Source organism: Antechinus flavipes, chromosome 1 (assembly GCF_016432865.1).
Source record: "Antechinus flavipes isolate AdamAnt ecotype Samford, QLD, Australia chromosome 1, AdamAnt_v2, whole genome shotgun sequence".
NCBI classification, from domain to species: Eukaryota; Metazoa; Chordata; class Mammalia; order Dasyuromorphia; family Dasyuridae; genus Antechinus; species Antechinus flavipes.
In genome coordinates, this window is record NC_067398.1 from 454,041,299 (window position 1) to 454,069,180 (window position 27,882).

General features: G+C 32.1%; 1 protein-coding gene across 1 annotated transcript in view; it reads right to left on the reverse strand.

Moving 5' to 3' along the window:
* PREX2 (phosphatidylinositol-3,4,5-trisphosphate dependent Rac exchange factor 2) overlaps nucleotides 1-27,882 on the reverse strand; it is a 463,645-nt gene that overhangs the window by 181,888 nt on the left and 253,875 nt on the right. Inside the window, exons 24-30 of the mRNA XM_051970075.1 lie at nucleotides 19,550-19,772; nucleotides 17,219-17,426; nucleotides 9,688-9,867; nucleotides 8,147-8,241; nucleotides 6,844-6,926; nucleotides 1,247-1,337; nucleotides 668-796 (exon numbers count right to left, since the gene is read on the reverse strand). Coding sequence (XP_051826035.1) covers nucleotides 668-796; nucleotides 1,247-1,337; nucleotides 6,844-6,926; nucleotides 8,147-8,241; nucleotides 9,688-9,867; nucleotides 17,219-17,426; nucleotides 19,550-19,772 — 1,009 coding nt within the window. The remainder of the gene's footprint in view (nucleotides 1-667; nucleotides 797-1,246; nucleotides 1,338-6,843; nucleotides 6,927-8,146; nucleotides 8,242-9,687; nucleotides 9,868-17,218; nucleotides 17,427-19,549; nucleotides 19,773-27,882) is intronic.

Consider the following 27,882-nt stretch of genomic DNA (forward strand, 5'->3'; position numbering starts at 1 on the left):
CAAAACAAAAATAGATTAGAGCAATGCAGGTGAAGATGTCACTTCTTTATGCTATATCAAGAATGTAGTTCACATACCTTAGTAAAGTCTAACAACATCGAGGCTGCTACATTTGTGGCATATACATGTAGATAAATCAAAGATTCAGCCTGGCCTCTCACCTAATCTGCACTTTTCATGGAGAAATTTTAGATTTGCTTTAGGACACAAATGGGTGACATGTTAAGATCCAGGCTGTTTTTGGCTTTCATATAAATTCATATGCAATAATTGTTGGTAAAGATGTACCATAAAAAGCTTATTCAATAAGCATGAACTTTATTTTATTAAAGGCCCCATTTTCTTTCCCTTAGATTTTCCCATATTGTTTATTGTCATTCTCTTTCCCTATTATTTTCTCACAAGTCTCTAAGTTACTCAGGGATACTAAAGTTACTTCATAACTTCTACTGTCGGGATGATAAAATTAAAAGTTTCTGGGATTTCTATTTTCTCTTTTCATCTTCTCCAGAGTGACTTTTCTCCCTCATTCCTATTCCACTGATATGTGATACTCTATTAAAAAAAAAAGTTAACCGATTAAAAAACACAAAGGTTTGGGACTGGAGAGGGAGATCAAAAATATTTCTAAAATTACACATTATTTTCCTTTGTTTTTTAACCTGACCTTCAACAAATCTTCTGATATTCTGTGCAAGATTACGGACACTGCTGGGAAGATTCCAAGGGTCTTGCTTGATGTGAAGCCGTAGTCTTTTTGGACAGCTTAGCTTAGGTTCCATTTCCTGTTGAAACTCTAAACAAAGACAGAAAATATTTCTTGAGTTTTAACCTTCTCAAAGTCAGATTATAAACCTATAGGCTTCTGAATTATTCCTTTATTCTCTACACCTATCTCCAACATATTTTTAATAGTTATTTCAAATGTCATTTCATAGAGATACCAATAATAAATTCATAAAAATAGAACCTAATCTTATTTTTATAAAAGTTATAAAAGGTAGATAGAAAAGTTCATTTTAATCATATACACTTTAATTCCATTTTATCTTGTAAAATTTTGCAACAGGTTAAAAAAGTACATTTTTCAAAGAATCAATAATGAATGAATCATGAAACTGGTGTGACAACAATTTTGGGGAAAAAACCCAAAATTTTTCTAGAACTGGAAATAAATTATTCCTTTTTGTTTCTACATACATGTATTAATTTTTGTCCCCAACTGTGAGTAATTTTAAAATGTTACCTTGTAATCCTCGACCTGGTGTGAAGTACTTGGTTTGTTCAAAAACTCTCACTACAGCAGGCCCTTTAAGAAGATTGGTAATTGAGTCCACCTGTCAATATTAGAGATTTCTGAGTACAACAAAATAGCAAAAGCAGTTTTTGTTTGCATTTCAATATATTTCTTAAAGCAAAAATTACTAGGCAAAAAACCCATGCCAATCAGTATTCTGGAGAATTCATATGAATTCCAGAAAAGCAAATGAGAATAAAGGCACACAAAAACTTTTTAGTGGAGAGCATTTTTTATTATTTTTTCTTCCTAGGAAATTTGGAACTATGCCCAAAGGGCTATCAAACAATGCATACCCTTTGATCCAACAGTGGTTCTTCTGGGCTTATATCCCAAAGAGATTTTAGAGGAGGGAAAGGGACTCACATGTGCAAAAATGTTGGAACAGTGCTTTTTGTCATGGCAAGAAAATGAAAATTGAATGGATGCCCATCAGTTGTGGAATGGCTGAATAAGTTATGGCATATGAATGTTATGCAATATTATTGTTCTATAAGAAATGATATTTAAACATATACCTAATAGGAAGGGAAATGTAGCTCAGTAGAGAGAGATGACTTGTTTATGTTGCTAAAAATTGAACTCCAGGCAATGTACATGTGAAATATCCCTTAGTTGCTCCAGCTGTTGATACAGTAAATGGAAAATGATAGAGTAGATAAGAGTGCTAGTCCCAGAATAAGGAAATCCTGAGTTCAAATTGAGATCCATGCACTATCTATATGATGCTATACAAGTCATTTAATGTCTATATAACTTAATTTCATTACATGTGAAATGGTAATTCTGGCATTTAGTTCTTGAGTAAATATAATTATTATTGATATTAAATTTATGTTAATATCAATAATATTTATAGAGTGCTTAGCATAGTGTCTGGTGCATAATAGGCCTCTTTCCTTTCCTCCCTTTGTCTCAATCTCCCTCCTTTCCTCCCTTTTTTCTTTCCTTCTTTCCTTCCTATCAAAGGTGTAGGCAATTCTGTATAAGGTGGGTGAAACAGCAAATTGTAGACACAATCAATAACTTGATCCAAGAGAAAAACAATAGTAAGACAATATACCAAAATATGTGGAATGCAGCCAAAGCAGTATTAAGGGGAAATTTTATATCTCTGGATGCTTACTTGCATAAAATAGAGAAAAAGAAGATCAATAAATTGGGCATGCAACTAAAAAAGCAAGAAAAAGAACAAATTAAAAACCTCCAAGCAAATACCAAATTTGAAATTCTAAAAATAAAAGGAGAGATCAATAAAATTGAAAATAAAAAAACTATTGAATTAATAAATAAAGCTGAGTTGGTTTTATGAAAAAAACAACAAAAGAGATAAAACTTTAATTAATTTGATTAGAAAAAGGAAAGAGAAAATCAAATTGTTAGTCTCAAAAATGAAAAGGGAGAATTATCCACCAATGAAGAGGAAACTAGAGTAATGATCAGGAGTTACTTTGCTCAACTTTATGCTAATAAATTTGACAACCTAAGTGAAATGGAGGAAGACCTACAAAAGTATAGCTTGCCCAGATAAACAGAAGAGGAAGTAAGTTGCTTAAATAGTCCCATTTTAGAAAAAGAAATAGAAAAGGCTATTAATCAACTCCCTAAGAAAAAAATCCCCAGGACAAGATGTATTTACATGTGAAATATTTAAAGAACAATTAACTCCAGTATTATGTAAACTATTTGAAAAAATAGGGAATAAAGGACTCCTACCAAATGCCTTTTATGACACAGACATGGTACTGATATCTAAACCAGATAAGACAAAAACACAGAAAGAAAATTATAGACCAATCTCCCTAATGAATATTGATGCAAAAATCTTAAAATATTAGGAAAGAAATTATAGACAATCATCCCCAGAATAATACACCACGGCCAAGTAGGATTTATACCAGAAATGTAGGGTTGATTCAATATTAGGAAAATTATTAGCATAACTGACTATATCAATAACCAAATTAACAAAAAAAAAAATGATTATCTCAATAGATTCAAAAAAATCATTTGATAAAATCCAATACCCATTCCTATTAAAAATGCTAGAGTATAGGAATAAATGGACTTTTCCTTAAAATAGTTAGTAGCATCTATTTAAAACAGTCAGCAAGCATCATATGTAATGGGGATAAACTAGAACCATTTCCAATAAAATCAGGAATGAAACAAGGTTGCCCACTATCACCACTGTTATTCAATATTGTATGAGAAGTGCTAGCCTAGGCAATAAGAGAAGAAAAAAAGATTAAAGGAATTAGAATAAGCAATGAGGAAACCAAATTATCACTCTTTGCAGATGATGTGATGATATACTTAGAGAATCCCAGAGAATCAACTAAAAAGCTATTAGAAATAATCCAAAACTTTAGTAAAGTTGCAGGATACAAAATAAATCTACATAAATCATCAGCATTCTTATGCATCACTAAAAAAATCCAACAGCAAGAAATACAAAGAGAAATTCCATTTAAAGTAACTGTTGATAATATAAAATATTTTGGAATTTACCTGTCAAGGGAAAGTCAGGAACTATAAGCAAACTACAAAACACTTTCCACACAAATAAAATCAGATCTAAGCAATTGGAAAAATGTCAAATGCTCGTGAATAGGTCAAGCCAATATAATCAATATGACAATACTCTCTAAACTAATCTATTTATTTAGTGCTATACCAATAAAACTCCCAAGAAACTATCTTACTAAACTAGAAAAAATAACAGCAAAATTCATCTGGAAGAACAAAAGGTCAAGAATTTCAAAGGAATTAATGAAGACAAAAGCAAATGAAGGTAGCCTAGTTGTACCAGATTTAAAACTATATTATAAAGCAGCAATCATCAAAACCATTTGATACTGGCTAAGAAATAGAGTTGATCAGTGGAATACTTTAAGTTCATGGAACAAAATAGCCAAATTACTATAACAATCTAGTATTTGACAAACCTTTTGGGATAAGAATTCACTGTTTGACAAAAACTACTGGGAAAATTGGAAACTTGTATGGCAGAAAGTAGGCATAGACCCACACCTAAAACCATTTACCAAGATAATGTCAAAATGGGTTCATGATCTAGACATAAAGAATGATACTATAAACAAATTAGCACATAGGATAGTTTGCCTCTCAGATTTGTGGAGGAGGAAGGAATTTGTGACCAAAGAAGCACTAGAGATCATTATTGAATATAAAATAGAAAATTTTGATTATATTAAATTAAAAAAGTTTTTATACAAACAAAATTAATGCAGACAAGATTAGAAGGGAAGCAATAAACTGGGAAAACATTTTTTTATATCCAAAGGATCTGATTAAGGTCTCATTTCTAAAATATATAGAGAATTGACCCTAATTTATAAGAAATCAAGCCATTCTCCAATTGATAAATGGTCAAAGGATATGTACAGACAATTTTCAGATGAAGAAATTGAAACTATTTGTAGTCACATGAAAAGGTGCTCCAAATTACTATTGATCAGAGACATGCAAATTAAGACAACTCTGAGATACCACTTCAGACCTGTCACATTGGCTAAAATGACAGGAAAAGATAATGACAAATGTTGGAGGGGATGTGAGAAAACTGGGACACCGATGCATTGTTGGTGGAACTGTGAATTGATCCAACCATTCTGGAGAGCAATTTAGGACTATGCTCAAAAAGTTATCTAAACTGTGCATACTCTTTGGTCCAGCAGTGTTTCTACTTAAAGAAAGAAAAGGGACCCACATGTGCAAAAATGTTTGTGGCAGCCCTCTTTGTAGTGACAAGAAAATGGAAACTGAATGGATGCCATCAATTGGAGAATGGCTGAGTAAATTATGGTATATGAATGCTATGGAATATTATTGTTCTGTAAGAAATAACAAGCAGAATGATTTTAGAGAGGCTTGGAGAGAACTACACGAACTGATGCTAAGTGAAATGAGCAGTAACAGGAAACCATTATACATGGCAACAAGAAGACTGTACAACAATCAATTCTGATGGAAGTGGCTATCTTCAGTATTGAGATGATTCAAACCAGTTCCACTTCTGCAGTGATGAAGAGTCATCTACACCTAGAGGGAACAAAGTATGGAATACAACATAGCATTCTCACTCTCTTTTGTTATTTGCTTGCATTGTGTTTCCTTTCTCAGTTTTTCTTTTTCTTCCTTCTTGATCTGATTTTTCTTGCACAAGATAACCGTATAAATATGTATACATATATTGGATCTAAAATGTATTTCAACATATTTAACATGTATTGGATTACTTGCCAGTTAGGGGAGCAAGTGGGATGAAGAAGGAGGAAATTTGCAATAAAAGGTTATGCAAGGGTCAATATTGGAAAAAGTACCTATGCATATTGTAAATAAAAAGCTTTAATAAATATATATGTATATATTCAAGCCATTCTCTAAATGAAAAATGATCAAAGGATATGAAAAAAAGATAATTTTCAGAGGAAAAAAGTAAAACCATTTCTAGTCATATGAAAACATGTTCTAAATCACTATTGATCAGAGAAATGAAAATTAAGACAAATCTGAGGTACCACTACATACCTTTCAGATTGGCTAAGATGAAAGGAAAAGATAATTATAAATTTTGGAGGGGATGTGGGAAAACTGGGACACTGATACATTGTTAGTGGAGTTGTGAATGGATCCAACCATTCTGGAGAGCAATTAGGAACTATGCTCAAAAAGTTATCAAACTATGCATCCCTTTGATCTAGCAGTTTTACTACTGGGCTTATATGCCAAATAGATTTTAAAGGAGGGAAAGGGACCTACATATGCAAAAATGTAGCAGCACTTTTTATAGTGGCAAGGAACTAGAACTGAGTGGATGCCCATCACTTGTGGAATGGCTGAATAAGTTATGGTATATGAATGTTATAGAATATTATTGTTCTATAAGAAACGATCAACAAGATGATTTCAGAAAGATCAGAAGAGATTTACATGAACTGATATTAAATTAAGTGAGTAGAACCAAGAGAACATTATACACAGCACAACAAGATTATGTGATGATCAATTCTGACAGGCGTGGCTCTTTTCAACAATGACATGATTCAGGCCATTTTTAATTGATTTTTGAAGAAGGCAGTCATCTGCATCCAGAAAGAGAAGTATGGGGACTGAATGTAGATAACAACATAGTATTTTCAACTTTTTTGTTGTTTGCTTGCTTTTTGTTTTCTTTCTCATTTTTTCTTTTGATCTGATTTTTTTGTGCAGCATAATTCATGTTACAATGTGTATGTTTAGCATATATTAGATTACTTGGTGTCCAGGGCAATGAGTGAGGAGATAGGAGAAAGAAAAATTTGGAACAAAAGGTTTTGCAAGGGTGAATGATGAAAACTATTTTTGCATATATTTTGAAAATAAAAAACTATTATTTTCTTTAAAAAGTCCAAAGCCTTTCCCTGAGGATTCTAAATAATCCATGAGGAAACAGATAGCATTTCAATATAGAAAAAATTACTCTTTCAAAGCAGTATTTGAACTATGCTCATTGAAAAATGAAAAGCCTCATCCAATCTTACCTGACTAAAAAGATGTTCTAAACAGCCATGTAATTTGTCCTGTTTATCATGAGAAATACGAATGCTCAAAGGAAGTTCATCACCTGTAGGTAATAAGTAGGTAATAAGTTGTCAAAATGACAAAAACATCTGATTTAATGAATATTTAAAACTAGAAGTCATCCCAATAAGAAAATAAATATCAATTATAGTTCTTAAAAGTTCACTGATTTATCTTCTCTCAAAAATTCTGGAATCATAATAATTACAAGAACATTAAAGTTTGGTTCAATCAAGAAATACTATGAAAATCCATAGAAACAGCTTGGTGTATTATATAGAAGTGTCAAATGCAATGGATCAGAGTGCAGAATACTGCCAGAATCACATTAAAATGAGTTTGGGAAATATTTAACAAGATAAATGAAAATACAATAGAGACTAGATAATGTTAATATGTGATTTTCTAAGTGAATATGCAGACCACAGGGCTCCTGAAGTAATATTTAGTAGCCTTGCTTACTATTTGAACTTGGTACTGTAGTAGATAAAGGGTCAAACATAAGAGTCAAGAAGAATCAAATGAATTCAATTCTCATCTTAACTACATCCTAATTATATGACCTTGAGGAATTAAGTTAGCATCTCTGAGCCTGTATCCTCATCTATTAAATGAGAATTATAATAATAACGTATCCCATAGGTTTGTTGAGGATCAAATGAGATTAACATACATAAGGAATTTGGCAAACCTTCACATTCTCTATTTGTATGAGCTATTATAATACTGCAGTGCCATATTTTAATACTTCCTTCAAACAGAATTTATCTGATGTTAGTTTAGTATTGTAATTTTAAAAATCTGTTCTGTTTATCAAAATTTCTTTGTCCTTGACATATAAAAGATAAAAAAAATTGGATTAATGATTGTTCCCTTTTCATTTTCACTCATATTTCTGGACTTTTTCTATAGTTTCAAAATGTGTTATCCAGTTATTTACAGTTTGTGAGAGTCTGGGTATAACTCATTCCTTTTGCCTACAATTCCTCAGTTGCATCAAGAAGACCATAATGAAGATTTGATTAAAATTAATCAGTCTGTGTCAGATCTTATTAATCCATTCCCTTCATTGTGGGTCAGAAAAATTGACTTTGTTGTATTGAAGGACTCCCAAAACACAGAACACATTAAACTGAAGTGAAATAACACACTCTTGTGGCCTACTATGGCAGGTAAAAGGATGAAATGAATAAAAACCAAGCAATCTCTTAATAATATTTCTAGCAAGACAAAATAAATTGTAGATGGTTTTCTTGAACTTACCTGAGTCCATGTCATCACTGTGAAAATAGGAACTGCATTGGCTACTGCATATGCTAGTGAAAGAGGCAATGGAATTTCTATTGCTGTTACAATCACTAAAAAGAAGAAATAGCAAAGATCATTTGAAGATAAATTTCAACTTTCCTGGGCTCTTCCTATGTCATTCTTTCTTATATGTCTTAGTTAAACATAAGATGTTTAATTATAAATAATTTATTACAGACCATAATTATATATATATATATATGTATATACATTTTTACATATATATATATGTATATACATTTTTACATATATATATATATATATATATATATAAATCTTATTCTAGAAAAGGATTTTATAATTCAAATTCCTTTTTGCCATGTAGTTCCAACTGGAGATGGTGAAAAATTATAAAACAATTATAAAACTTAGAAGATTCTCTCTTATTAATATAGCATAATCAAATCAAACAAAATTTTCCATTAAACAACTTTAGAGTTCATGTCTACAGTATTCTGCTGAGAGGAGAAGAGTAGATAGGACTGAGAATATGGTGATTTGACATTGACCTTAAAAAAAAAAAAAAAACTACCTCTCAACTCTTTTAACAGCTTATAGATAAATGCATCTGTTCCAAATCTTGCTTTGTAATGAGGGCGTATTAGGAATTTTAAAATTTTCCATGTAATGCATGCAAGAAAATATTAAAACCAGGTTGATCATAACTATCATTCATAGTTATACAGATATACACACGTATATATGCATATATATATTATAATTTGATAATTGTAGATCATTATCCTACTCAAACTAACCAAAAATTAATACTTCCTTCAAACAGAATTTATCTGATGTTAGTTTAGTGAATCTACTCAAACTAACCAAAATTAAAGAACAAAGAATTACTGATGACATCTATCTTCATTGGGGAGCATGAGAACATAACTCTGGACCACACTCAAGAGTCCCAAAGAGTGACACATTTGTAATGTGAACTCTTATCTTCTGCATTATTTCTTGGGGATTCTTTAACATTATTCTTTTTTTTAATGCCAATTTGCCTCTAATAAGGTTGGTTAAGTAACCATTTGGTTATTTCATTTAGTTATGAAATATAGGCAGGGAGGTTCCAGATTTAAATCTTGGCTCAAGTAGTAGCTACATATCAGGCACCTTAAGACTTAAAAAACAGGTTTCACAATATAATGAATTTTGTCTTTACCTGAAATATTAATACTATATATGTAAATTATCCCACTTATTTATCCAATCCTTTCACAAACTTGATCTAGAAAAGAAAAATAAAATTGTTCTTGCAAGAATGGATAAGATAACTATGGAAAGGAATGATTTTGGGATATGTATTTTGTTGACTGGTTCCTTTTCTAAATACCCAGATCTAAATTCCTCAGATTTCTATTTTCCTTTGCACTGTAAGGGCTTGTCAGCTGTGAGTTATTATTTGTTAAAAAAAAAAAAAGCCTATTGAAAACACAGTATCATATTTGGTTGCATTGGTTGGTTCATGAAAAACAAAAGAATTAAGGAGTTACCTGTAGGAATCTCTATTGCTGATAGTGTCATGCCCTGAATCTTCTTGTTCATCTCCTGCTACATTGAAACAGACCTTTTTCCCATTCCTTTCTCCCTTCTCATTGTCACTGTCAGTTGGTATTAAAGACTCAGATGTTTTGTGTTCCAATTTGGGAGAATACGTTATTGAAGACAGAAGGCTGCAATATGATAAAAAGTCAAACAGAATAAATGTAATTTTTCAACACTGCCTGCTAAAGATGATAACTCTGTTATTTATTAAACATGACAAATATACACACATTTCCATGCTTCTACCTTCTTGTTTTCATCAACTGAATAAATTAGAAATAAAACTATGCTGCATGAAACTCATAGTCTTGAAAAACAGTGACAATTATGATGTGAGGTACAATTTCCTGATATATAAAAGAATGAATTCAAACCTTAAGGTTAAAGAGCATATGATCACAGAAATAGAACTAGAAGGGATTTCTTTCTTTTAGAATGCTCTAGCATTCCACATATTATGATTATAGAGATGAATACGCAAAGATGAACTAGAACTAAAAATAAATCAGCTCTGGTCCTTAAACATATAAAAATGCTCTACAAGTAAAACATAGGTGGAGATGGAATAGAGATGACAAAGGTACATTCTCAATAGTTTCAACCTCTCTAATAATCTTGCCAAAAAAATCCCTCGAGGCTTTCAGCTCCAGTGATATACATCTCTATTCCAGTCATTCAAAAACATAACTGCACCATTTATCTTGCCATTTAATCAATATTTCTACCCAGTTTTTAAGTCTTTTGCCTTTCAAATATAATTACAGATATTTCACCTCTTCACTGACTCTTCTGGCTTTCCATCCTCATCATGAGTTCTAAGCTCTCAAATTCTCCATATTCTCCCAATTAATCACTCATGTTCTTATTTCTTTTCTTTTTGTATGAAAATAGGGCCCAATGGTCAGCCCCTCAATTAGAAGTTTATTCCTCTAAAATTTTTTGCCCTTTTGACCTTCAATCAAAGATCAACTAACTACCTTAATGCAACAGAACCCAATTGTTCATTTAATTTTTTTGATTGGTTTATAACAGTCTCTTGAATTCACCAATCAGCAAGAATTAAGTTTCTACTATGTATTAGGCAGTAGTCACACATAGAAAAAAAGTAAATTGACTCTGCTGTAAAGAAGGCCACATTTTATTTATATATGAATAAGTCCATGTAAAATATTAATGAATTAAATGCCAGCTAAATATTCTTGGGAGAGAAATATTAAGCAAAGCTCAGAAAGGACTTCATAGGAAAGATATCATTTGAGAAAATTTTTTGAAAAAAAGAAGGGTTTCTAAGAAGCAGAAGTGAAGTGGAAGTACTTTCAAAGCATGAGGGGTGTAGATGGAGGAGGAAGTCTTCTGTACATGGCATGGCAAGAAGTCTAGATTGAAGAGTATGTAGAGGAACACTACACAAATTTTTAAAAAGTAGAATGGAGCCAGATTGTGAAGGGCTTTAAAATTTAAACAAGGTGGATATAGATTGATAAATTTACAAGTGGAATATTAGAAGCCCTTAAGTCCAATATCTCATTTTAGAAATGAAGAAACCAGGGCTCAATAAATTGTCTTTTACCTGGGATCACATAAGCAGTAAATGTCTGAAGAAGGATTTCACATTAGGTTTTCTTCCTATGTCCAATATTCTATCCATTATATCACCTAAGTGCCTTATCATAAATATTGGCTATCTTTAAGATGACCAAGGGTTCCAAGAAATCCTTTCTTGTTTTAGTGTACATGATAAAACCAATTCTACCAAGTTCTTTTGTTGTTTTTCTAATATCCCTTTCCCTACTCCCACAAAAGAACTTTCCTAAAAAGACATAGGAAAAATAATAAGAACAAAGCACATGCAATGGTATCAGCTTCAAACTGGCTTTTCAAAGAAATTGTTGAGTTCTAAGAAATGGAAAATGGCTAATGGTAAAACCAATGATTCTGATTATCATTATATTTCTTAATTAACTGAATTAAGACAGTCATTATAATGAAAACAAGAGTTGAGAAAATGTCTGAACAATCCGAACATAATTAACACTTAATTTCCTTCCAAAGAAGAAAAATATAGTATCCAAAGGCAAAACCATTCTAAAGTATAAGTTAATTTGCTAAATAAACAATGGTCCAGAAGATATAAGCAGTGTCTCTTTAGAAGAAAATAAGTATCAGAGAAAGGCAAAACAAACTTGCAGAAAGCCTAGCTTGAGAACTACACAGATCAAATCATCTCAAAAATGTTTCTACATAAAAAGTGAAAAAGAATCGCTAGTAACTAGGAAATTAAACACAATGGACAGCATCATGACAGTGATTTATTCTCATTTTCAACAGTTATAGTACCACTATAGATCTCACTACAGCGGTTATAAGAGGATGTTGAAATAGTACTCAGGAAAATGAGATTAGGGAAAATGTTTGAAATATACCAAATAGAAACAAGAGATATCCTTGCTGGAGGCAAAATAATTTAAAAATCACTGAGAAATCAATATTCAGAAAAATAACATAAGAGAAAAGAAAGAAAAGAAAAAAAATTATCTTTGATAAATATTTATCCCTGATGAACATATGAGCAGGGAATAGTTAAGCTTTCACAGATAATTTTCCATATGATTCTACATTTTCAGCTATAAGACTATTTAGAAAATATAAAGCAAAGGAGACTATGCTGTTTTTATTATTTGTTGACTTTTAAAATAAACTTATAGAATCTAATGCCTTGGATGTGGAAAAGACTCAATGACTTTCTTCCAACAAAGTATTTCCTATGCATAAAATAGGGTCATACAAGATAAAACTCTAAGATCCACCTATTCAGATAACTGTACTAAATGATTCCATGGTTATCCAATGAAGCATAAATAAAAATAAATTTGTTATGGTTTTGGAGGATGACATTCTTATGGAGTATGACCTTTCCAGAGACCAGATGGAAAAGAAATTCCCTTAGGGATAATGAAATCTAGGCAATGTTGTTGTTTATAGATTACAACAAGCTAATTGCATTAATCTCCACTATTCCTTAGGGTATCTCCAATGAATCTACAGCTACTCAAAGGAAGTTTACCCAGTATTTCACACAGAAAAGAGAGAGATTAAAAATTGCTATTTCTCAGACTATAACATGCATTTGGCTCATCAGCCTGTTGAGTTAGTCCATCAATGTATAAGCAATATATAAAAATGGGGTGAATTCAAAAATTGATTTTAAGGAAGAAACAACTTGGGTTATATTAGGGAAAAAGTATACTCACAACCAATGAGAATTTATTTAAAAAGCACTTATTATGTGTTACACATTATGCTAAATTGTGGGGAAACAGAGAAAAATTAAAATGGCAATCTTCTCATTAAGGAACTTATAGTCTAAGAGTTTGCCAGGGGGAGATGGGGAAGAAAAATACATACAAAGGACAAGCTATATATATACAGGATAAACTGAGGTAACAGAATAAAGGCACTGGAATTTAGAAGGATGGGAAAGGCTTCCTTTTGGAGGTGTGATTTTACTTGGTACTTGAAGGAAGCAAAAAGACTGGACAAGTTAGAAGAAATCACGTTATAGAGAGCTTAAAACCTAAATAAAGGGTTTTATATTTGATCCTAAATATAAGAAAAAGCCATTGTAGTCAATTTAATGGGGAGCCCAAACATAATCATACCTGCTTGTGAGAAAAATAAATATCTCTGTTAATAGACTGGAATTTGAGAGACTTGAAGCAGTCCATTTAGCAAGCTCTTTGAATAGTCTCGATGAGGAGATGGAGAGGGCCTGCAACTGGATAATGGCAGTGTCAAGAGGATAGCATGTGAGAGATGTAACAAAGTAGAAAATGTAGGACTTGGCAACTGATTGAATATGAGGTGAGCCAAGGATGATATTAGATGGAAGAAGTCAGGTGACTGTGAAGATAATAGTACACTTGTCAATCATTGGGAACTTAGAAACAGGAAAGCATTTGGGAAGAAAAATAATGAATTTAATTTTGGATATATGGTGTTTATGATGTCTAAAGGACATCCAAGTGGAGAAATCCAATAGGAAGATGGAAACATGAGACTGGAGATAAGCAGAGAGGTTAGGCTAGATAAATGAATTTGAGAATCACCAGCATATAGATGACAATTAAATATGTGGGAGCTTATGAGAACAGGAAATCAAACAATTCACAGAGGAAGAGATTTAAGATTTTCCAGGACAGAGACTTGTGAGACTTTATAATGAAATGAGGCTGCAAAGATATTTAAGTCACATTTTAGGAAAATGGTGTTTCGTTGAATGTCAGGCTGAGGAATTTGAATAGTGTTTGATAGAGAATAAGGAAGTCTTTAAAGAATCCTGAGAAGTAACATGATGAAATCTAAGTATAAGATTAGTCTGGAAGCAGTACAAAGTGTGAATTGAAAGGGTCAAATGAAGAAGATAGAAAGATTGCTTGATAGATAATCTGCACTAGGGAGGTAGCAGTGGAAATATAGGGGAGAAAAGAAGTACAAGAAATGAAAGCTAGGCAGATTTATGTTCATATAGTACATGATTTGGTAGTTTGCTTATATGAGAAGTGAGGGAGAGGGACATGATGTACTCGATGTACTCTGTAGTACCATGAAGTTAAAAGGAGGAAGAGCAGATTTCAAAGAAAAATCCACAAGCCCAAATTTTGACACATCAAAATTGAGGAGCTTATAAGATATCAAAGTCCACATATCCTGTTTGCATTTGGAAATAATGATCTGAGGATGAGAAAAGAATTCAGGGATTAGGGTATATAGAATTATGTGTCATTGATCTAGCAACAGCAACTCTTGAAACCTTAAAAGTAGTGGGAGTGGTGGGGGGAAGGAGGGAGGAAATATATATCTCAACATGCCTATATTTCATTAAAGGCATCATTTGTTGGAAGAGACAATCTATTTTTTGTGACACAGATCCCCCTTTGACTTTCTGTGAAACCTATGCACTCTACACGTTGTTTATTAATGCATAATCTTACAAAGGAAACAACTTATATAGAAATAAGGATATGACTCTTTTTCCCCCACTCAAGTTTATGAACTTTTTGTGGTCTGTCCACAGAAAAACCTATGTGTGAAACCTATAGTAAGAACTCCTGATCTATTGTCATTGAAAAAAAATTGGTAGATGAAGCTTTCATAATCACCTTAGTAGCAATTTGTCTAGTTTTCTTTCATTTTGTTTTGTGAAAGAGCAGGAATAGAAGAGTACCCTCTCCAACTCAGGAGACATTTAAAATGGAGCAGATTAATCATTATTTCCTTAAGTGAGACCAGCTTTGCATTCTTTGATCTGATTTCACAGTAATTTCTGTTAAATTATTTAGAAAAACATTCATGATAATCTTTCAACAATTTCAAACCAAGTTTGACACTAAGGGTCATCCTAATATCTGCTTCTACCTTTGGTGAGCTAGAATTTATAAGTGAAAATCATGTACTCAGCAATCAACTTAGGCAAATTCCTAAGTTTTTTTTTTTGGATTCCACAGGATTCAATCTATTCCTATTTTCTATAATTTATTCATTCCTGCTTTGCATTAGTTTTTATTCTTTTACTATAATAATTTTATTACTTATTTTTTTCCTTTTCATTTTCCCCTATCCCTTTAATCAATTTTGGTTTTTATATCGATTTTTCTCTTTATAATACAAAAATTAAAGGGTAGGAAATAAACAGAAACATGAAACTTATTCTTATTGAAATGCACTTTCTTAAAAGGAAAAGATACTTTACTTCTTGTAGAATAAGCTTAATCTTGGTCCTACTGACCAGACCTATAACTTCAAATTACATATTCCAAAGATCAGCTAGGCTTTTGTGTCCTTAATGGATGTGAAAATATTTAAAGCACAAAAAGAAATTACAGTGGAATGTTGAAGCCTTAGGACATTCTTAGGAGAATTTATTGTGGATTTATTTTGAACTGCAATATAGGAGGAAGTACCCTCATTAATGAGATCCCCAACCATCAAAGTATTAATAGATATGTTTCTATTCAAATATTTCTTAAATAATAGATAAATGCTTATTTATTATCTATATAATACATAAATAACCTCTCAGGACTCGGTAAACAGTTTTAAAACAATCTATGGTAGTCCATATTGAACAGTACAATCTAAATAATAAAATTACATTTATTAAAAAAAAGTTAAGTTTTAATGTCAAAAACTGTCAACTTTTCTGCCAAAAGATCATTTTGAACTGAGGTTTGGAAATAACAAACAATTGTTTAAAAATAACTTGCTATTCCCACATCAGCTTTGTTCCAAATTCTTAATTTATTGGTAAACAGAGGAAGTAATAAGTATGCCACACCAAATGTCATCAAAAAAGTCATTTTTTAAAATCCTATCATTCATTTTAAAAAATCTCATTTGGGAAAAAAGATTAAATCCAAACTATTAATAAAACTCTTGACAAAATAATGCAGGAAACATTCAATGATAATTTTAAAATTATGATGAATCTGTCCTTGAGATTTTGAGTTCCTAATTTGGACTGATTGGCTTAAAAACTAAGTTATTAATAGAGACTTTAATAGATGTATGTGCATTTACAACAGAGGAATGTAGCAACAATAGCTGCAAAAGTAAAAATATGCATGCTATATTAGTAAACCAGAATTTGTGAGTCCAAAATAAAATCCATGTGTCAATATTACCCTGGCAGAGAAGTTTGTAACTACAAATACATGAAGAGAGAAGTAAAGTTTCCTGAGAGCTAGGGACTATATTAGATAAATAGAATTACTTAAGATGATTGCCATCAAATAAAAGTATAGATATATTGATAGACATAGATATACATATATAGGTGCATATATATATGCATATAAGCATATTATATTTAAGATATATGCATGTGTATATATATATACATATGATAATATAAAATGAAAGATAAAGCAACAAAATCCATAGGGGGTAGCATTTCAGTTAGAGGTAAAATATCTTAAATGCAGATGCTGATTTGGTCTTAGAAAGGAGAAATTTGAACTTGTAATTTGAATTGAATTTATGTTTGTTTTCATCTTCTTATTTATTGGAATGGTATTGGATTTTGTAAATTATAGTCATTATTCATTCATCTAATCCATGTTTTCTGAGCACTTAGCATGTTGTCAGCACTGTGATAGATATGAGGTTGCTTTTTATCTCTTTACTTTTTAAAATTTTATAGTTCAAATTTATGTTTTTACATTTGTTTATAATGTTAATTCGATACTATAAAATAAAATTATGTGAGTATTAAATTATACATTTATAATTCATCACAAATATGTTTGCTGCATTTTCATCATAGTCTTCAAGTATCAAACTTCTGAAGGTAGGATCTCTAACTAACAGAATTCTCATCATATTTGGCAATAACAGAGATGAACATGTGGTAATAATTTAAGAAGTCACATTTCACAAAAATGGGAAAGTGAAAAGTATAAAGATATTATATAATATACTTACTCATCTATTTGACAGACACATATTTCTACCTCTTTCAAAGCAGTTTGAAGCTTGCCCAACAATTTTTGATAGATGTCTTGTGTTTCTAGGTCCTCCTCTTTTAACATATACCGGAGGCCATGTCCATCCTGCTGTCCGAGAGACAATCCTGAAGGGGCTGCCATGGTGGTGATAGTATGCTGGATATATACCATAGGATTGAGTTTTCCTGCAAGATGCAAATATTTTCACACAAATAAATATAACCATTAACTTTTATAACATCATTATAATTCATTTTAAAGACAAATCCATGAATAATGAGGATAGCATCCTTCCTATCACCGGGGTTCTGAGGAAGTTGAAATTCCTTAGGTGACTTCCTCAAAGCTTGGGAAATCACACTAAGCACCTTTCCCACTGCCAGAGAAAAAGATTTCCACTGTTGTCTGGGTTAAAACAAAGAAGGGATGGCTGTATTCATCACTACAACTGCCAGAACAGTTGTAGCACAACCCTTCAGTTAGAGTTTCATTTGAGATAACAAAAAGGTGTAATTGGAGACAGCATTCTACGTTAGGATTATGGAGTCATCATTTTAGAACTGGAGGGGACATTAAAAATCACAGATACAAACCAAGATTCCATCCCATTTCACAAATAATAAATTGAGGCACAGAGGGATTGAATGACTTACCCAGAATTACACACTATATATCTGAGGCAAGATTTGAACTCACTATTATTACTTCAAACCCAGTATTCTATCTACCACACCATGTTGCTTCTATTTTTCAGGCCTACTTTTCTATTCATAATATCTATTAACTTCTAGTAACAAAAGTAACAACCAATTAGGAACATGAAAGATGGATGAAAATTAATTTTCTGTACTTAATACAAAAAGGAGTGACTAAAATCTACATGCCTGTGGAAAGACATATACATGAAAAATTTCATATCTACAAACAGATAATAAAATTGTTTCTTCTTTTTAAAAAAGCAGGCTAACTTCGAAAAAGCCAATTGAGAGTCAGCATGGAGTAGCAGGAACACAATGGCTAGTATGAAGCAATGAAAATTAAGGTTCAAATTGGGTCTCCAGTTCTTACTGGTTATATGGCTGCTGGGCAAGTCACTTAAACAGTATAAAACTACATTTATTCTTCTAGAAAAGAAAAATAATCATAGTACCTATATCACAAGTGTGTTGTAAGGCTCAAATGAGATACTATGTCAAAAGTGCTAATAAGTATCAACTAATCAACTAGTATTTGTGTCAGCTATAGTAAATACTAGGGATACAAAGATAAACAAACAAACAAACAAAAATCTCTTCTCTCAAGGACCTCACATTGACAGGGAGAAACAAAATGCAATCAGCTAGGTATAAAGGATACTTCAAAAGAAAAACACTATGATTTAGGAGGTCCAGGAAAGATCACTTGCAGAAAAATTTAGTTATTCTTATCATTATTGTTTTTGTTGCTGTTGTTATTAAATATCAAATTTATTATTATTTAAGTGACACAATCTGACCAGATTATGTCTTCCTCCACTATTCTATAAGAAAGTTGACAAACCAAACATCTAGAATGCCTGATAAATACAGTTTCTCCAATCTCTCTCTCCCTCTCAAAAAAACCTCTACCAATTCCTGAACTAGTTTACTAATTGGGTATATAAATAAATCATGCCAAGAAATTGTTAGGCTATGTGAAGAAAGCTCCATTTGTCTTTTTTTTTTCTGAACATTAAGCAATTGTCCCCTACCTTTTATTACTACTTGGATATATAATCTGAACTTTTGGAAGAGGGTAAGTTTTTCTGCAATGTCCATTTTTGCTACTTTGCTTCTCCAGGACCAGGGGAGATAGTCAAGAAACAAGGTGCCTGGTAAAATGAGTAGTACATGCATTCTTTCATTCTTCTCCTTTCTACCACTAGTGATCTGTATATTATTAACAAACTTTTTTTAATTAAAGCTTTTTATTTTCAAAATATATGCATAGATAATTTTCAATATTCACCCTTTCAAAACCTTGTGTTGCAATTTTTTTCCCTCCCTCCTATTAACAAACTTTTATAAAGACCAGATTCTTAATCCTTTTTCTAATGAACTGTTTTGCCAGCTTGATGAAACTTGCAGATACCCTTCTAGAATGCTTTTAAATGCATAAAACAAGCACACTTATTATAACTGAAATTCAATTATCAAAATATGTTTTTTTTTAATTCATGGACTCCATATTATGAACTCATGAATTAGAGTAAGATAGTCATGAAAACAATGACAATGATTATAATCATCTATTTTTAAATTCCAAATAAATTTTACAAGAATCACCATACCTTGCTCAGAAACTTTATTTTCTTTATCATGGGAACTATGTTTTCTGTTGTCCAATTGTACTCCAAAGGCACTCCCCAGGGATGTTGAGGTTTTGGGATAAGAGACTTCCATGACATTGATGTGGCAATTAGTGGGACAAAAATCACTGCTGTGCAATGGGGAGATTTTGGACTTGGCCTGTTTAAAGGTAGGCCAGGCTCTATTCTTAAGTACACGTGAAAACTGTGGATTAAATAAATAAATTATATAATGTTATAGAATTTTACATATTACTATGACATTCAACAACACCATAAAGGAATTAATCATATGAATTAAAATCAGCAAACAAGAGTTAAAAAATTATACCTATGAAGTACCTCTCACCCTTCTAAAATTTAATAAAGAGGTATTTGTACTTCATGACTACAGCCAACTGAAAGCAAAGTACAATAACCCTTTCAGATGCAAAGGAAAAGACTTCAGAATTGAATTCATTGAGAATGTCTCAATTTGGCGACAGATTTTTTGGATACAAGGTGACAAAGAAGTAAAAATGAGAACTTTTAGGTCAGAGGAGTGGAAAATGGCATTCTAAAGTAGATTTTGCTTCCTAAGAATATGGGGAACATTCTATCGAACAGTGGGCACTTCTTTGGTAGTCTGGGAAAGCCTATAGACCACTTCTTAGAATAAAATAATAGTTTAAAAATAAGATTGTATTAAAATAAACTGCAAATTATTACCATGGAATTCAATTATATTGCAATATAATTATCAAATTTAAAATTAAATAAAGGACAAATCCTCAGACTCTAGATTAAGAATTTCTGTGCTAGATTGTGGGAAATGATTGTTTCCTCCATATTTTCAAGGATAAAAGTCTTTTTTAAGACAAACAAAATTCTCTTTCAGTAGTTGCTCTGGAAGAGAAACAGAGAATCAGATAGACAGAAATGGAGAACATATCTGGGAATTAATTGAAATCTTCCCACTGTTTCAGTTCTAGGTACCACATTTTAAGTTCACTGATGCTTTGGAAAGAAACCAAGGAATTGTGATTCTGAGGCAAAACCAACCCAAACAAGGATTTGAAAAAACTAAATGTTTAGTCTAGAGAAGATAAGGCTAGGAAGGATAAGATGGTAGTCTTCAAGCATTTAAAGAACTTCCATCTGGAAAAGAAATTAGACTTTTTCTACTTGATGCCAAGAATCAGGATTAGAACACTAGTTAGAAGTTAGAGAGAAGCTATTTCTATAAAGAACAGTAAGAAACAAGAAGAGTAAGCAACTTCTTAATGATTAGAGTTGCTCCAAATTGGGCAGAAATGGTTGCAAAAGTAGGTTCTTTTCAGTTCCTGAAGTTCTCAATTAAATGCTAAATGATACCTCACTAACAATGCTATAAATAGGACTCAAGTGCTATTGTATTTGATGGCTTCCGAGATCCTTTTTTTACCTGAACAGATCTAGATGTGTTCTATCGTATCATGATTAGATGGCATTAATTTGGCATTAAGTTGTTTCAGTCATGTCTTACTCTTTGTGACACCATTTAGGATTTTTTTTGGCAAAAAAGTGGTTTCTAAATTGGTTTGCTATTTCCATCATTAGCTCATTTCACAGATGAGAAAGCTGAGACAAATAGGGTTAAGTAATTTACCCAAGGTCACACAGCTAATAAGTATATGAGGCTGCATTTGAACTCAGGTCTTCTTGACTTCAGGTTCAATGCTCTATATATTACGCCACCTAGCTGTGCCTGGGAAAGAGCTAATTTAACAGAGAGCCCTTATTTTACACAAGGGAAAATTGAAGAGCAGAATAGTTCAGTCATTTACCTGAATGCCATAAAAAGTTAGAGGTGAAGTAGATCTAGTTAGTCTTAAAATTCTAGCTCTTGACTTCCAAATCAGTGCATATATGAACCTGGCTTCTGTAACTATATGTATGCATTATACATGTGTACATAGATGAAAATAAGAACTATCAAATGAATTCCCATTAAATACTTAATTCAAAGCAACCTACACACATACGTGTGTGTGTAAGCACACACATTCACACATGGATGACCACTTATGGAATTATTCTAAAACTGAAAAATTTATCCCAAATTAAGAAAAGCATTAAAGAGAATTCATGGTAAATGCTGTGCTTTAAACAGTACATATTTTATTTCTGAATTATTCACACACTATTCCACAGTGAATAAATCCCTAGTCACAAATTTAGTCAGGTCATGAGTTAAGGTTCAAATCTAATGTATGTGCTGAACAACATTTAAAGCCTATAGAACTAGGCTAAAAAATCTATAATGAGCTCAATAAGCTTGATAATAGAAACACTAGGAACTTTCTGGTTTCCATTTTTAGAACTTAAACTTTTGCAATCCAACTAAGAGAAAAACTAAGACATTATAAGACTGGTTACTATGGATACATTTTAGCTCAGAGAAAAATGGGATGTTTGCAGGCTGCTCATCTAGAATAAAACTACATTGCTATTGTTAATATGCTTTAAAACTAAAATATAAAAAGTTGTAAATTTAAAATAATAAATGTAAACATGTATAATGCCATGAATTTAGTAATAAATGAAGTTACAGTCATAATATATTATACACAGAATAATATCACAGAAATTCCTAACTCAATTCAAATGATCATTCTATGCCAAAACCTCTTGAATTTATCTCTCTGATCTTTGGTAATCTTGTTTTCCAAAAGAGGAAGAGATACTTAATTAGCCTAAATTTACTGATAGTCAACAAAGAACAGTTCATAAAGAAATTAAGTCATGGGAACATTGTCTTCATTCTTCAATGAAAAATCAAAATGAATTACAATAAAAATATATGAGATTAAATTTTGGAATTATGTACCACTGCCCGAGAGTGATTTACATGGCTTAGGATCTATTTACATTAAGAACATCATCACATATAGTTTGTTAACTATTTCCAGCCAAGACTACACACTTGTATTTCCAATTGCATGTAGGACATCTGCATACCAGTGTATTTTAATTCTTCATATTTTAATCTTCATAGTGGTCAAAATCAAATTTAGTAATTTCTTTCTAAAATCTGTTTTCTTTATGACATGAGGCCATTTTTGATTGACTTATCCCTCAAATGTATTCGCATTAATTTTATATAAATTTACTGATCAAATATTTTTCTAAGTGAAAGTTCTTTGAAGGAAGGCTTCACATCTCTCTCCCACATACAACAGTGCCTAAATACAGTATAAACTTAAAAATGAAATTATCATTCTACCACTTAAAACATCCCCTTTACTTCCTGTTCCTTCATATCAGTGATTAAAAAATTAAATTGAAAACTCTTAAGTCTGCCTTCAAAAGCTTTCACAATGTCTAGTCAGACTGAATAATTTGCTATTGTCTTTCCTTTCATGACCAATCTTTCTATATTCTTTATTACTCATGTTTTTCCATCTTCCTGGAATATGACTTCTCTTTTTTCCATCTATTGAAATACTACCTACCTAAAATCCTAGATCATTTGCTAAGTATTCCTTTACCTATGAGGTCAATAGTCTTTATCTATGTAGTCAATAATAAATATTTTCATTTCATATAACGGACACTAATTGGTTTATATCTCTACCATGAATTTCATTTTATATTTTATATTATCATTATTTGTCCTTATTGTAAGAGGTGGCATGACAAAAACAGAAGGTTGGATTTCTATTCAGAAAGACTGGGTTCACATCTTCTCTTTGACACATATTAATTGGATAACAAACCAATTCTCTGAGACAAAGATGATTTGCTCTTTCTTTTTTTTTAAATAACTTTTTACTGACAGAATCCATGTCAGGGGAATTTTTTACAACATTATCCCTTGCACTCACTTCTGTTCTGATTTTTCCCCTCCTTTCCTCCACTCCCCTCTCCCCCATATGGCAAGCAGTCCTTTACATGTTGAATAGGTTACAGTATATCCTAGATACAGAGGGTAGAAATAACCCGGGAAGAAGAAAAACAAAAATGCAAACAGTTTAGATTCATTTCCCAGTGTTCTTTTTCTGGGTGTGGCTGCTTCTGTCCATCATTGATCAATTGAAACTGAGTTAGATCTCTTTGTCAAAGAAATCCACTTCCATCAGAATACATCCTCATATAGTATCATTGTTGAAGTATATAATGATTTCCTGATTCTGCTCATTTCATTTAGCATCAGTTCATGTAAGTCTCTCCAAGCCTCTCTGTATTCATCCTGCTGGTCATTTCTTACAGAACAATAATATTCCATAACATTCATGTACCACAATTTACCCAACCATTCTCCAATTGATGGACATCCATTCAGTTTTCAGTTTCTAGCCACTACAAACAGGGCTGCCACAAACATTTTGGCACAGGTCCATTTCCCTTCTTTAGTATCTCTTTGGGGTATAAGCCCAGTAGTAGCACTGCTGGATCAAAGGGTATGTACAGTTTGATAACTTTGGGGACATAATTCCAGATTGCTCTCCAGAATGGTTGGAATCGTTCACAATTCCACCAACAATGCAGCAGTGTCCCAGTTTTCCCGCATCCCCTCCAACATTCATCATTATTTTTTTCTGTCATCTTAGCCAATCTGACAGGTGTGTAGTGGTATCTCAGAGTTGTCTTAATTTGCATTTCTCTGATCAATAGTGATTTGGAACACTCTTTCATATGAGTAGAAATAGTTTCAATTTCATCATCTGAAAATTGTCTGTTCCTATCTTTTGACCATTGAAATGATTTGCTCTTTCATATAAATGAGAGAATTTGAGCATTGAGAATTTCCTACACTGATGAAACCATAGATATAAATGCTTGTCTGTACATACACACATATTATTTTTATATATGTGAGAAGTTCTCAGGCACTGTAGTGCAGTGATAAGAACACTGAATGAACTTGATCTGGGTCAAAATCCTAGCTCTTAGACTTATTATGGGGTGATTTATTATTCTAAGCAACTCTATGGCAAACTGATGAACCACATCCTCAGAATGAATATAATAAGAATGATATTGTACATATTGGAGCTTCTAAAAAAAATTTCCACTTGTGACCTCTTTTCACTCAAGAAATTTTTATACTTGAATCTGAGTTGAAGTATTTTTGGCAATGTCCATATATGCACAGTGCAAAGTGCACATACTCTATAATAAAAATTATAGTGAAATCATATGATGAAACATAGGCAAGCACTGCCAGAAACAAGTTGGATTCATTATACATTAGATTTTGATTTTGAATTAATTTTTAGTCATTGCATTCAAAAACTTTTTACTGGTGTCAAATTTTTTGTGACTCCCACATTGAGTTACATGACCCCATATGGGGTTACAACCCACAGTTTAAGAAACTTTTGTCTATTTCACAGGTTTTTTTTGCAATGAGAATTTTGCATAAATCTTCTGTACTTTACAAATGAGAGACATTATATCCAAGGAAAAAGTAGAACAAGTGTCTACATCACAATTAAATTCTCCGTGGGTCTTTGCTAACAATTAGTCTATAGAAGGGCTCCTTCCCCCCCCCCCGAGGCAATTGGGGTTAAGTGACTTGCCCAGGGTCACACAGCTAGGAAGTATTAAGTGTCTGAGACTAGATTTGAACTCAGGTCCTCCTGACTTTAGGGCTGGTCATTGCACCACCTAGCTGCACCCTATGGAAGAGCTTCTTAAATTTTTTCCACTCATGACCCCTTTTTGCATAAGAAAATTTAAATGACCCTAGATGAATAGGTATTTAAAAAGAGATACAAAAACCAAACATTTGCTGTTAATAAGTCATAAGACATATCCAAGTCGTGGATAATAAGTCCATCACCCCTACATTCAATTACACAATACCATGTGAGGTTGGGACCCACAATTTAAGAAGATTTGGTCTATAGAATGTGGAAGGGGATAACATAGGTAAAAAGTACCCAAAAAGGGAAATAATAGACCAAGAATAGTATTAAAATAATTAAGTATAATCTAAGAATGCAGGAGACTTAATGAGGCTCATACATCTTCTATCATAGATGATTTATTGAGCTCCTATTTTATTCCAATAATTATTAATCAATTTGAAATGATACCACAGTAGCAGTTATTATAAATTCTTATAGTATTAGAGCTATGAACTGCACATTGTAAGTTCAGGCAGCTTAATTAAAAGAAACTAACTAGAGGACCTCCATCTTAGGTTTTCCTTGTTATGGTGACCAACCAAGTCCCATATGACAAAGATAACTTAATTACATAGAAAGTCCTCCAGCTATTTTTGTTCTCCTTCTGTACTCTGTTATTCTTCTATTGCCCAAAGTAAAGAGATGACTATGACCAGGTAGCCAAAAACTGATTCTGATTGTAGTCTGCCCTTCTACTGGCCAGTTGGTGTACATATATGTTTTTCATCCTTTTATCAGCCCAACTTCATAAACCTGCTCCTTGGCTTAGTAGAACCTCCTGAAAGTTCATAATAGGTCTGCTAAGGTCTGCTGGCTAGACTGTTTGTCAACATTGGGATAATGTATTTTGTGTAGATTCTCCGAGGGCACAGTCTATCAACTAATGAGATTCTGTATTTTTGGTCTGCTTTCCCTATATTGTCCAGGTATCAAACTAAGGCCCTGAAGGAAGTGGGCATCTCAAATAATGAGGAAGATTTGAGATTCACTTCATTGGAGAGAGCCATGAACTCTTTTAAAAAAGTGCCATTAGCTCAGAACTCTGCCTCAATAGTTTTTCTTACAGATTGGACATTTTTTAAAAATCCCTATACTACAGAGAAGCAGCAAGAGATATGCTTTCTTTGCTCAACAGCTTTTGAGAATTTCAAACATTACATATTTATCTCAGCCATGAAGGACTGGTAAGGACCATCAAGCAACAACAGAGCCTTCCCTTCAAAGGGACACTAAGCTCTAATTTCAGGATAAAAAAAGAATAGATTACAATGAATTCTCATTCAGCTCAACTACATTTTATTTATCGCACAGATATATCATGTCTTGTGCTGTGTATAAAGTACTGCATTTGCAAATAGAGTCAATGCTCTTGGCAGTTCTGTAATTGGTTCCCCTTCTAGAGACCCCATGACAGTTTTCTAGTGGTTACTAAATCATATCCAGTAGAAAGATACTCTTCTGTCTTCCCTCCCATCCCTAATATCAACCAATTTTTTGAAGGCAGGGTTGAAAGGAGTTATTCACAGGTGACTGTCAGTTCACATTAGTGAAGCCTACCATTCTAAAACCTATACATAACATGTACCACACCTAGTGAACAAGTTCCAAAAAAGCCTAAGACAGATCAAATCCTAAACTATTTCTTTTAATTATCCCAACTGAATTTATTTCCCATTTCTATTCCAAGAAAAAGGTATCAACGAATGGGCATAGGTAACAAAGGGGAAATAGAGGGTTCAAAGGATATAGTTCACACAAAATGCACTCTGGGCATTTTGAGCTTCTACAATATTATCACCTTCTTTGTAATTTTATCTTAGCTAACTTCAGAATGATTTGACCTTCTTCTTCTAGCTTTACTCATAGACAGAATGTAGTAATCATATTTTGCATTCAGATAAAGTTTTGGTCTTGTCTTCAAAGAAGTTTCATGTGCTGGAAGAAAGATTTGGAGAGTGTTTTCTATCATTTGTATCCAAGAAGGTATATTGATGGGATACTTCCCAAAAACAAAGAGTTAAATTAAATCCAAAACTTCTTAGAAAATATATATCAAGACTTTTGATTTAAGCAATAATATGTAGAATTTTAAGATTGCAATATGGGATATTAATACTAATATGATCACTTTACTTTTTTTAACACTAAAATGAGCATTTTCACATACAAAATAGAACAGAAAAAGGGGATCATACATCAACACTATAGATCTTTTAAGAATACCTCACTTTTCCTTTTTATCATATTATAAATTCTAATCTTATCATAGATAAGTTCTAAATCTAGCCTCTTTGCTTCTTTTACCAAAGGTCTTCAATCTATTTTCTTCTGTAATTTCAACAATCATCTTTTATTCTTTTATTTTTTAGGGTTGAAGAGAGCCTATCTCTAGACTTCTCTCCAACTCCTACTTTTTTACATTTTAGTGAAAGAAAAAGAAAAGCAAAATCCAGATAATGAATATTCAGTTAAGCAAAATATATTTCCATATTACTCTTGTCCAAAAATGTATATCTTTTCATATATTTTGAATCCTATCAGGGGTAGATAGTAGGTTTCATTAAAAATTTCCATGAACAGGCAAACATTTGTAAAAGAAAATAGTTCAATGAATTCTGGCTCATTAACTAATTTCTGCATTAAAAATTATACCATTTTTAC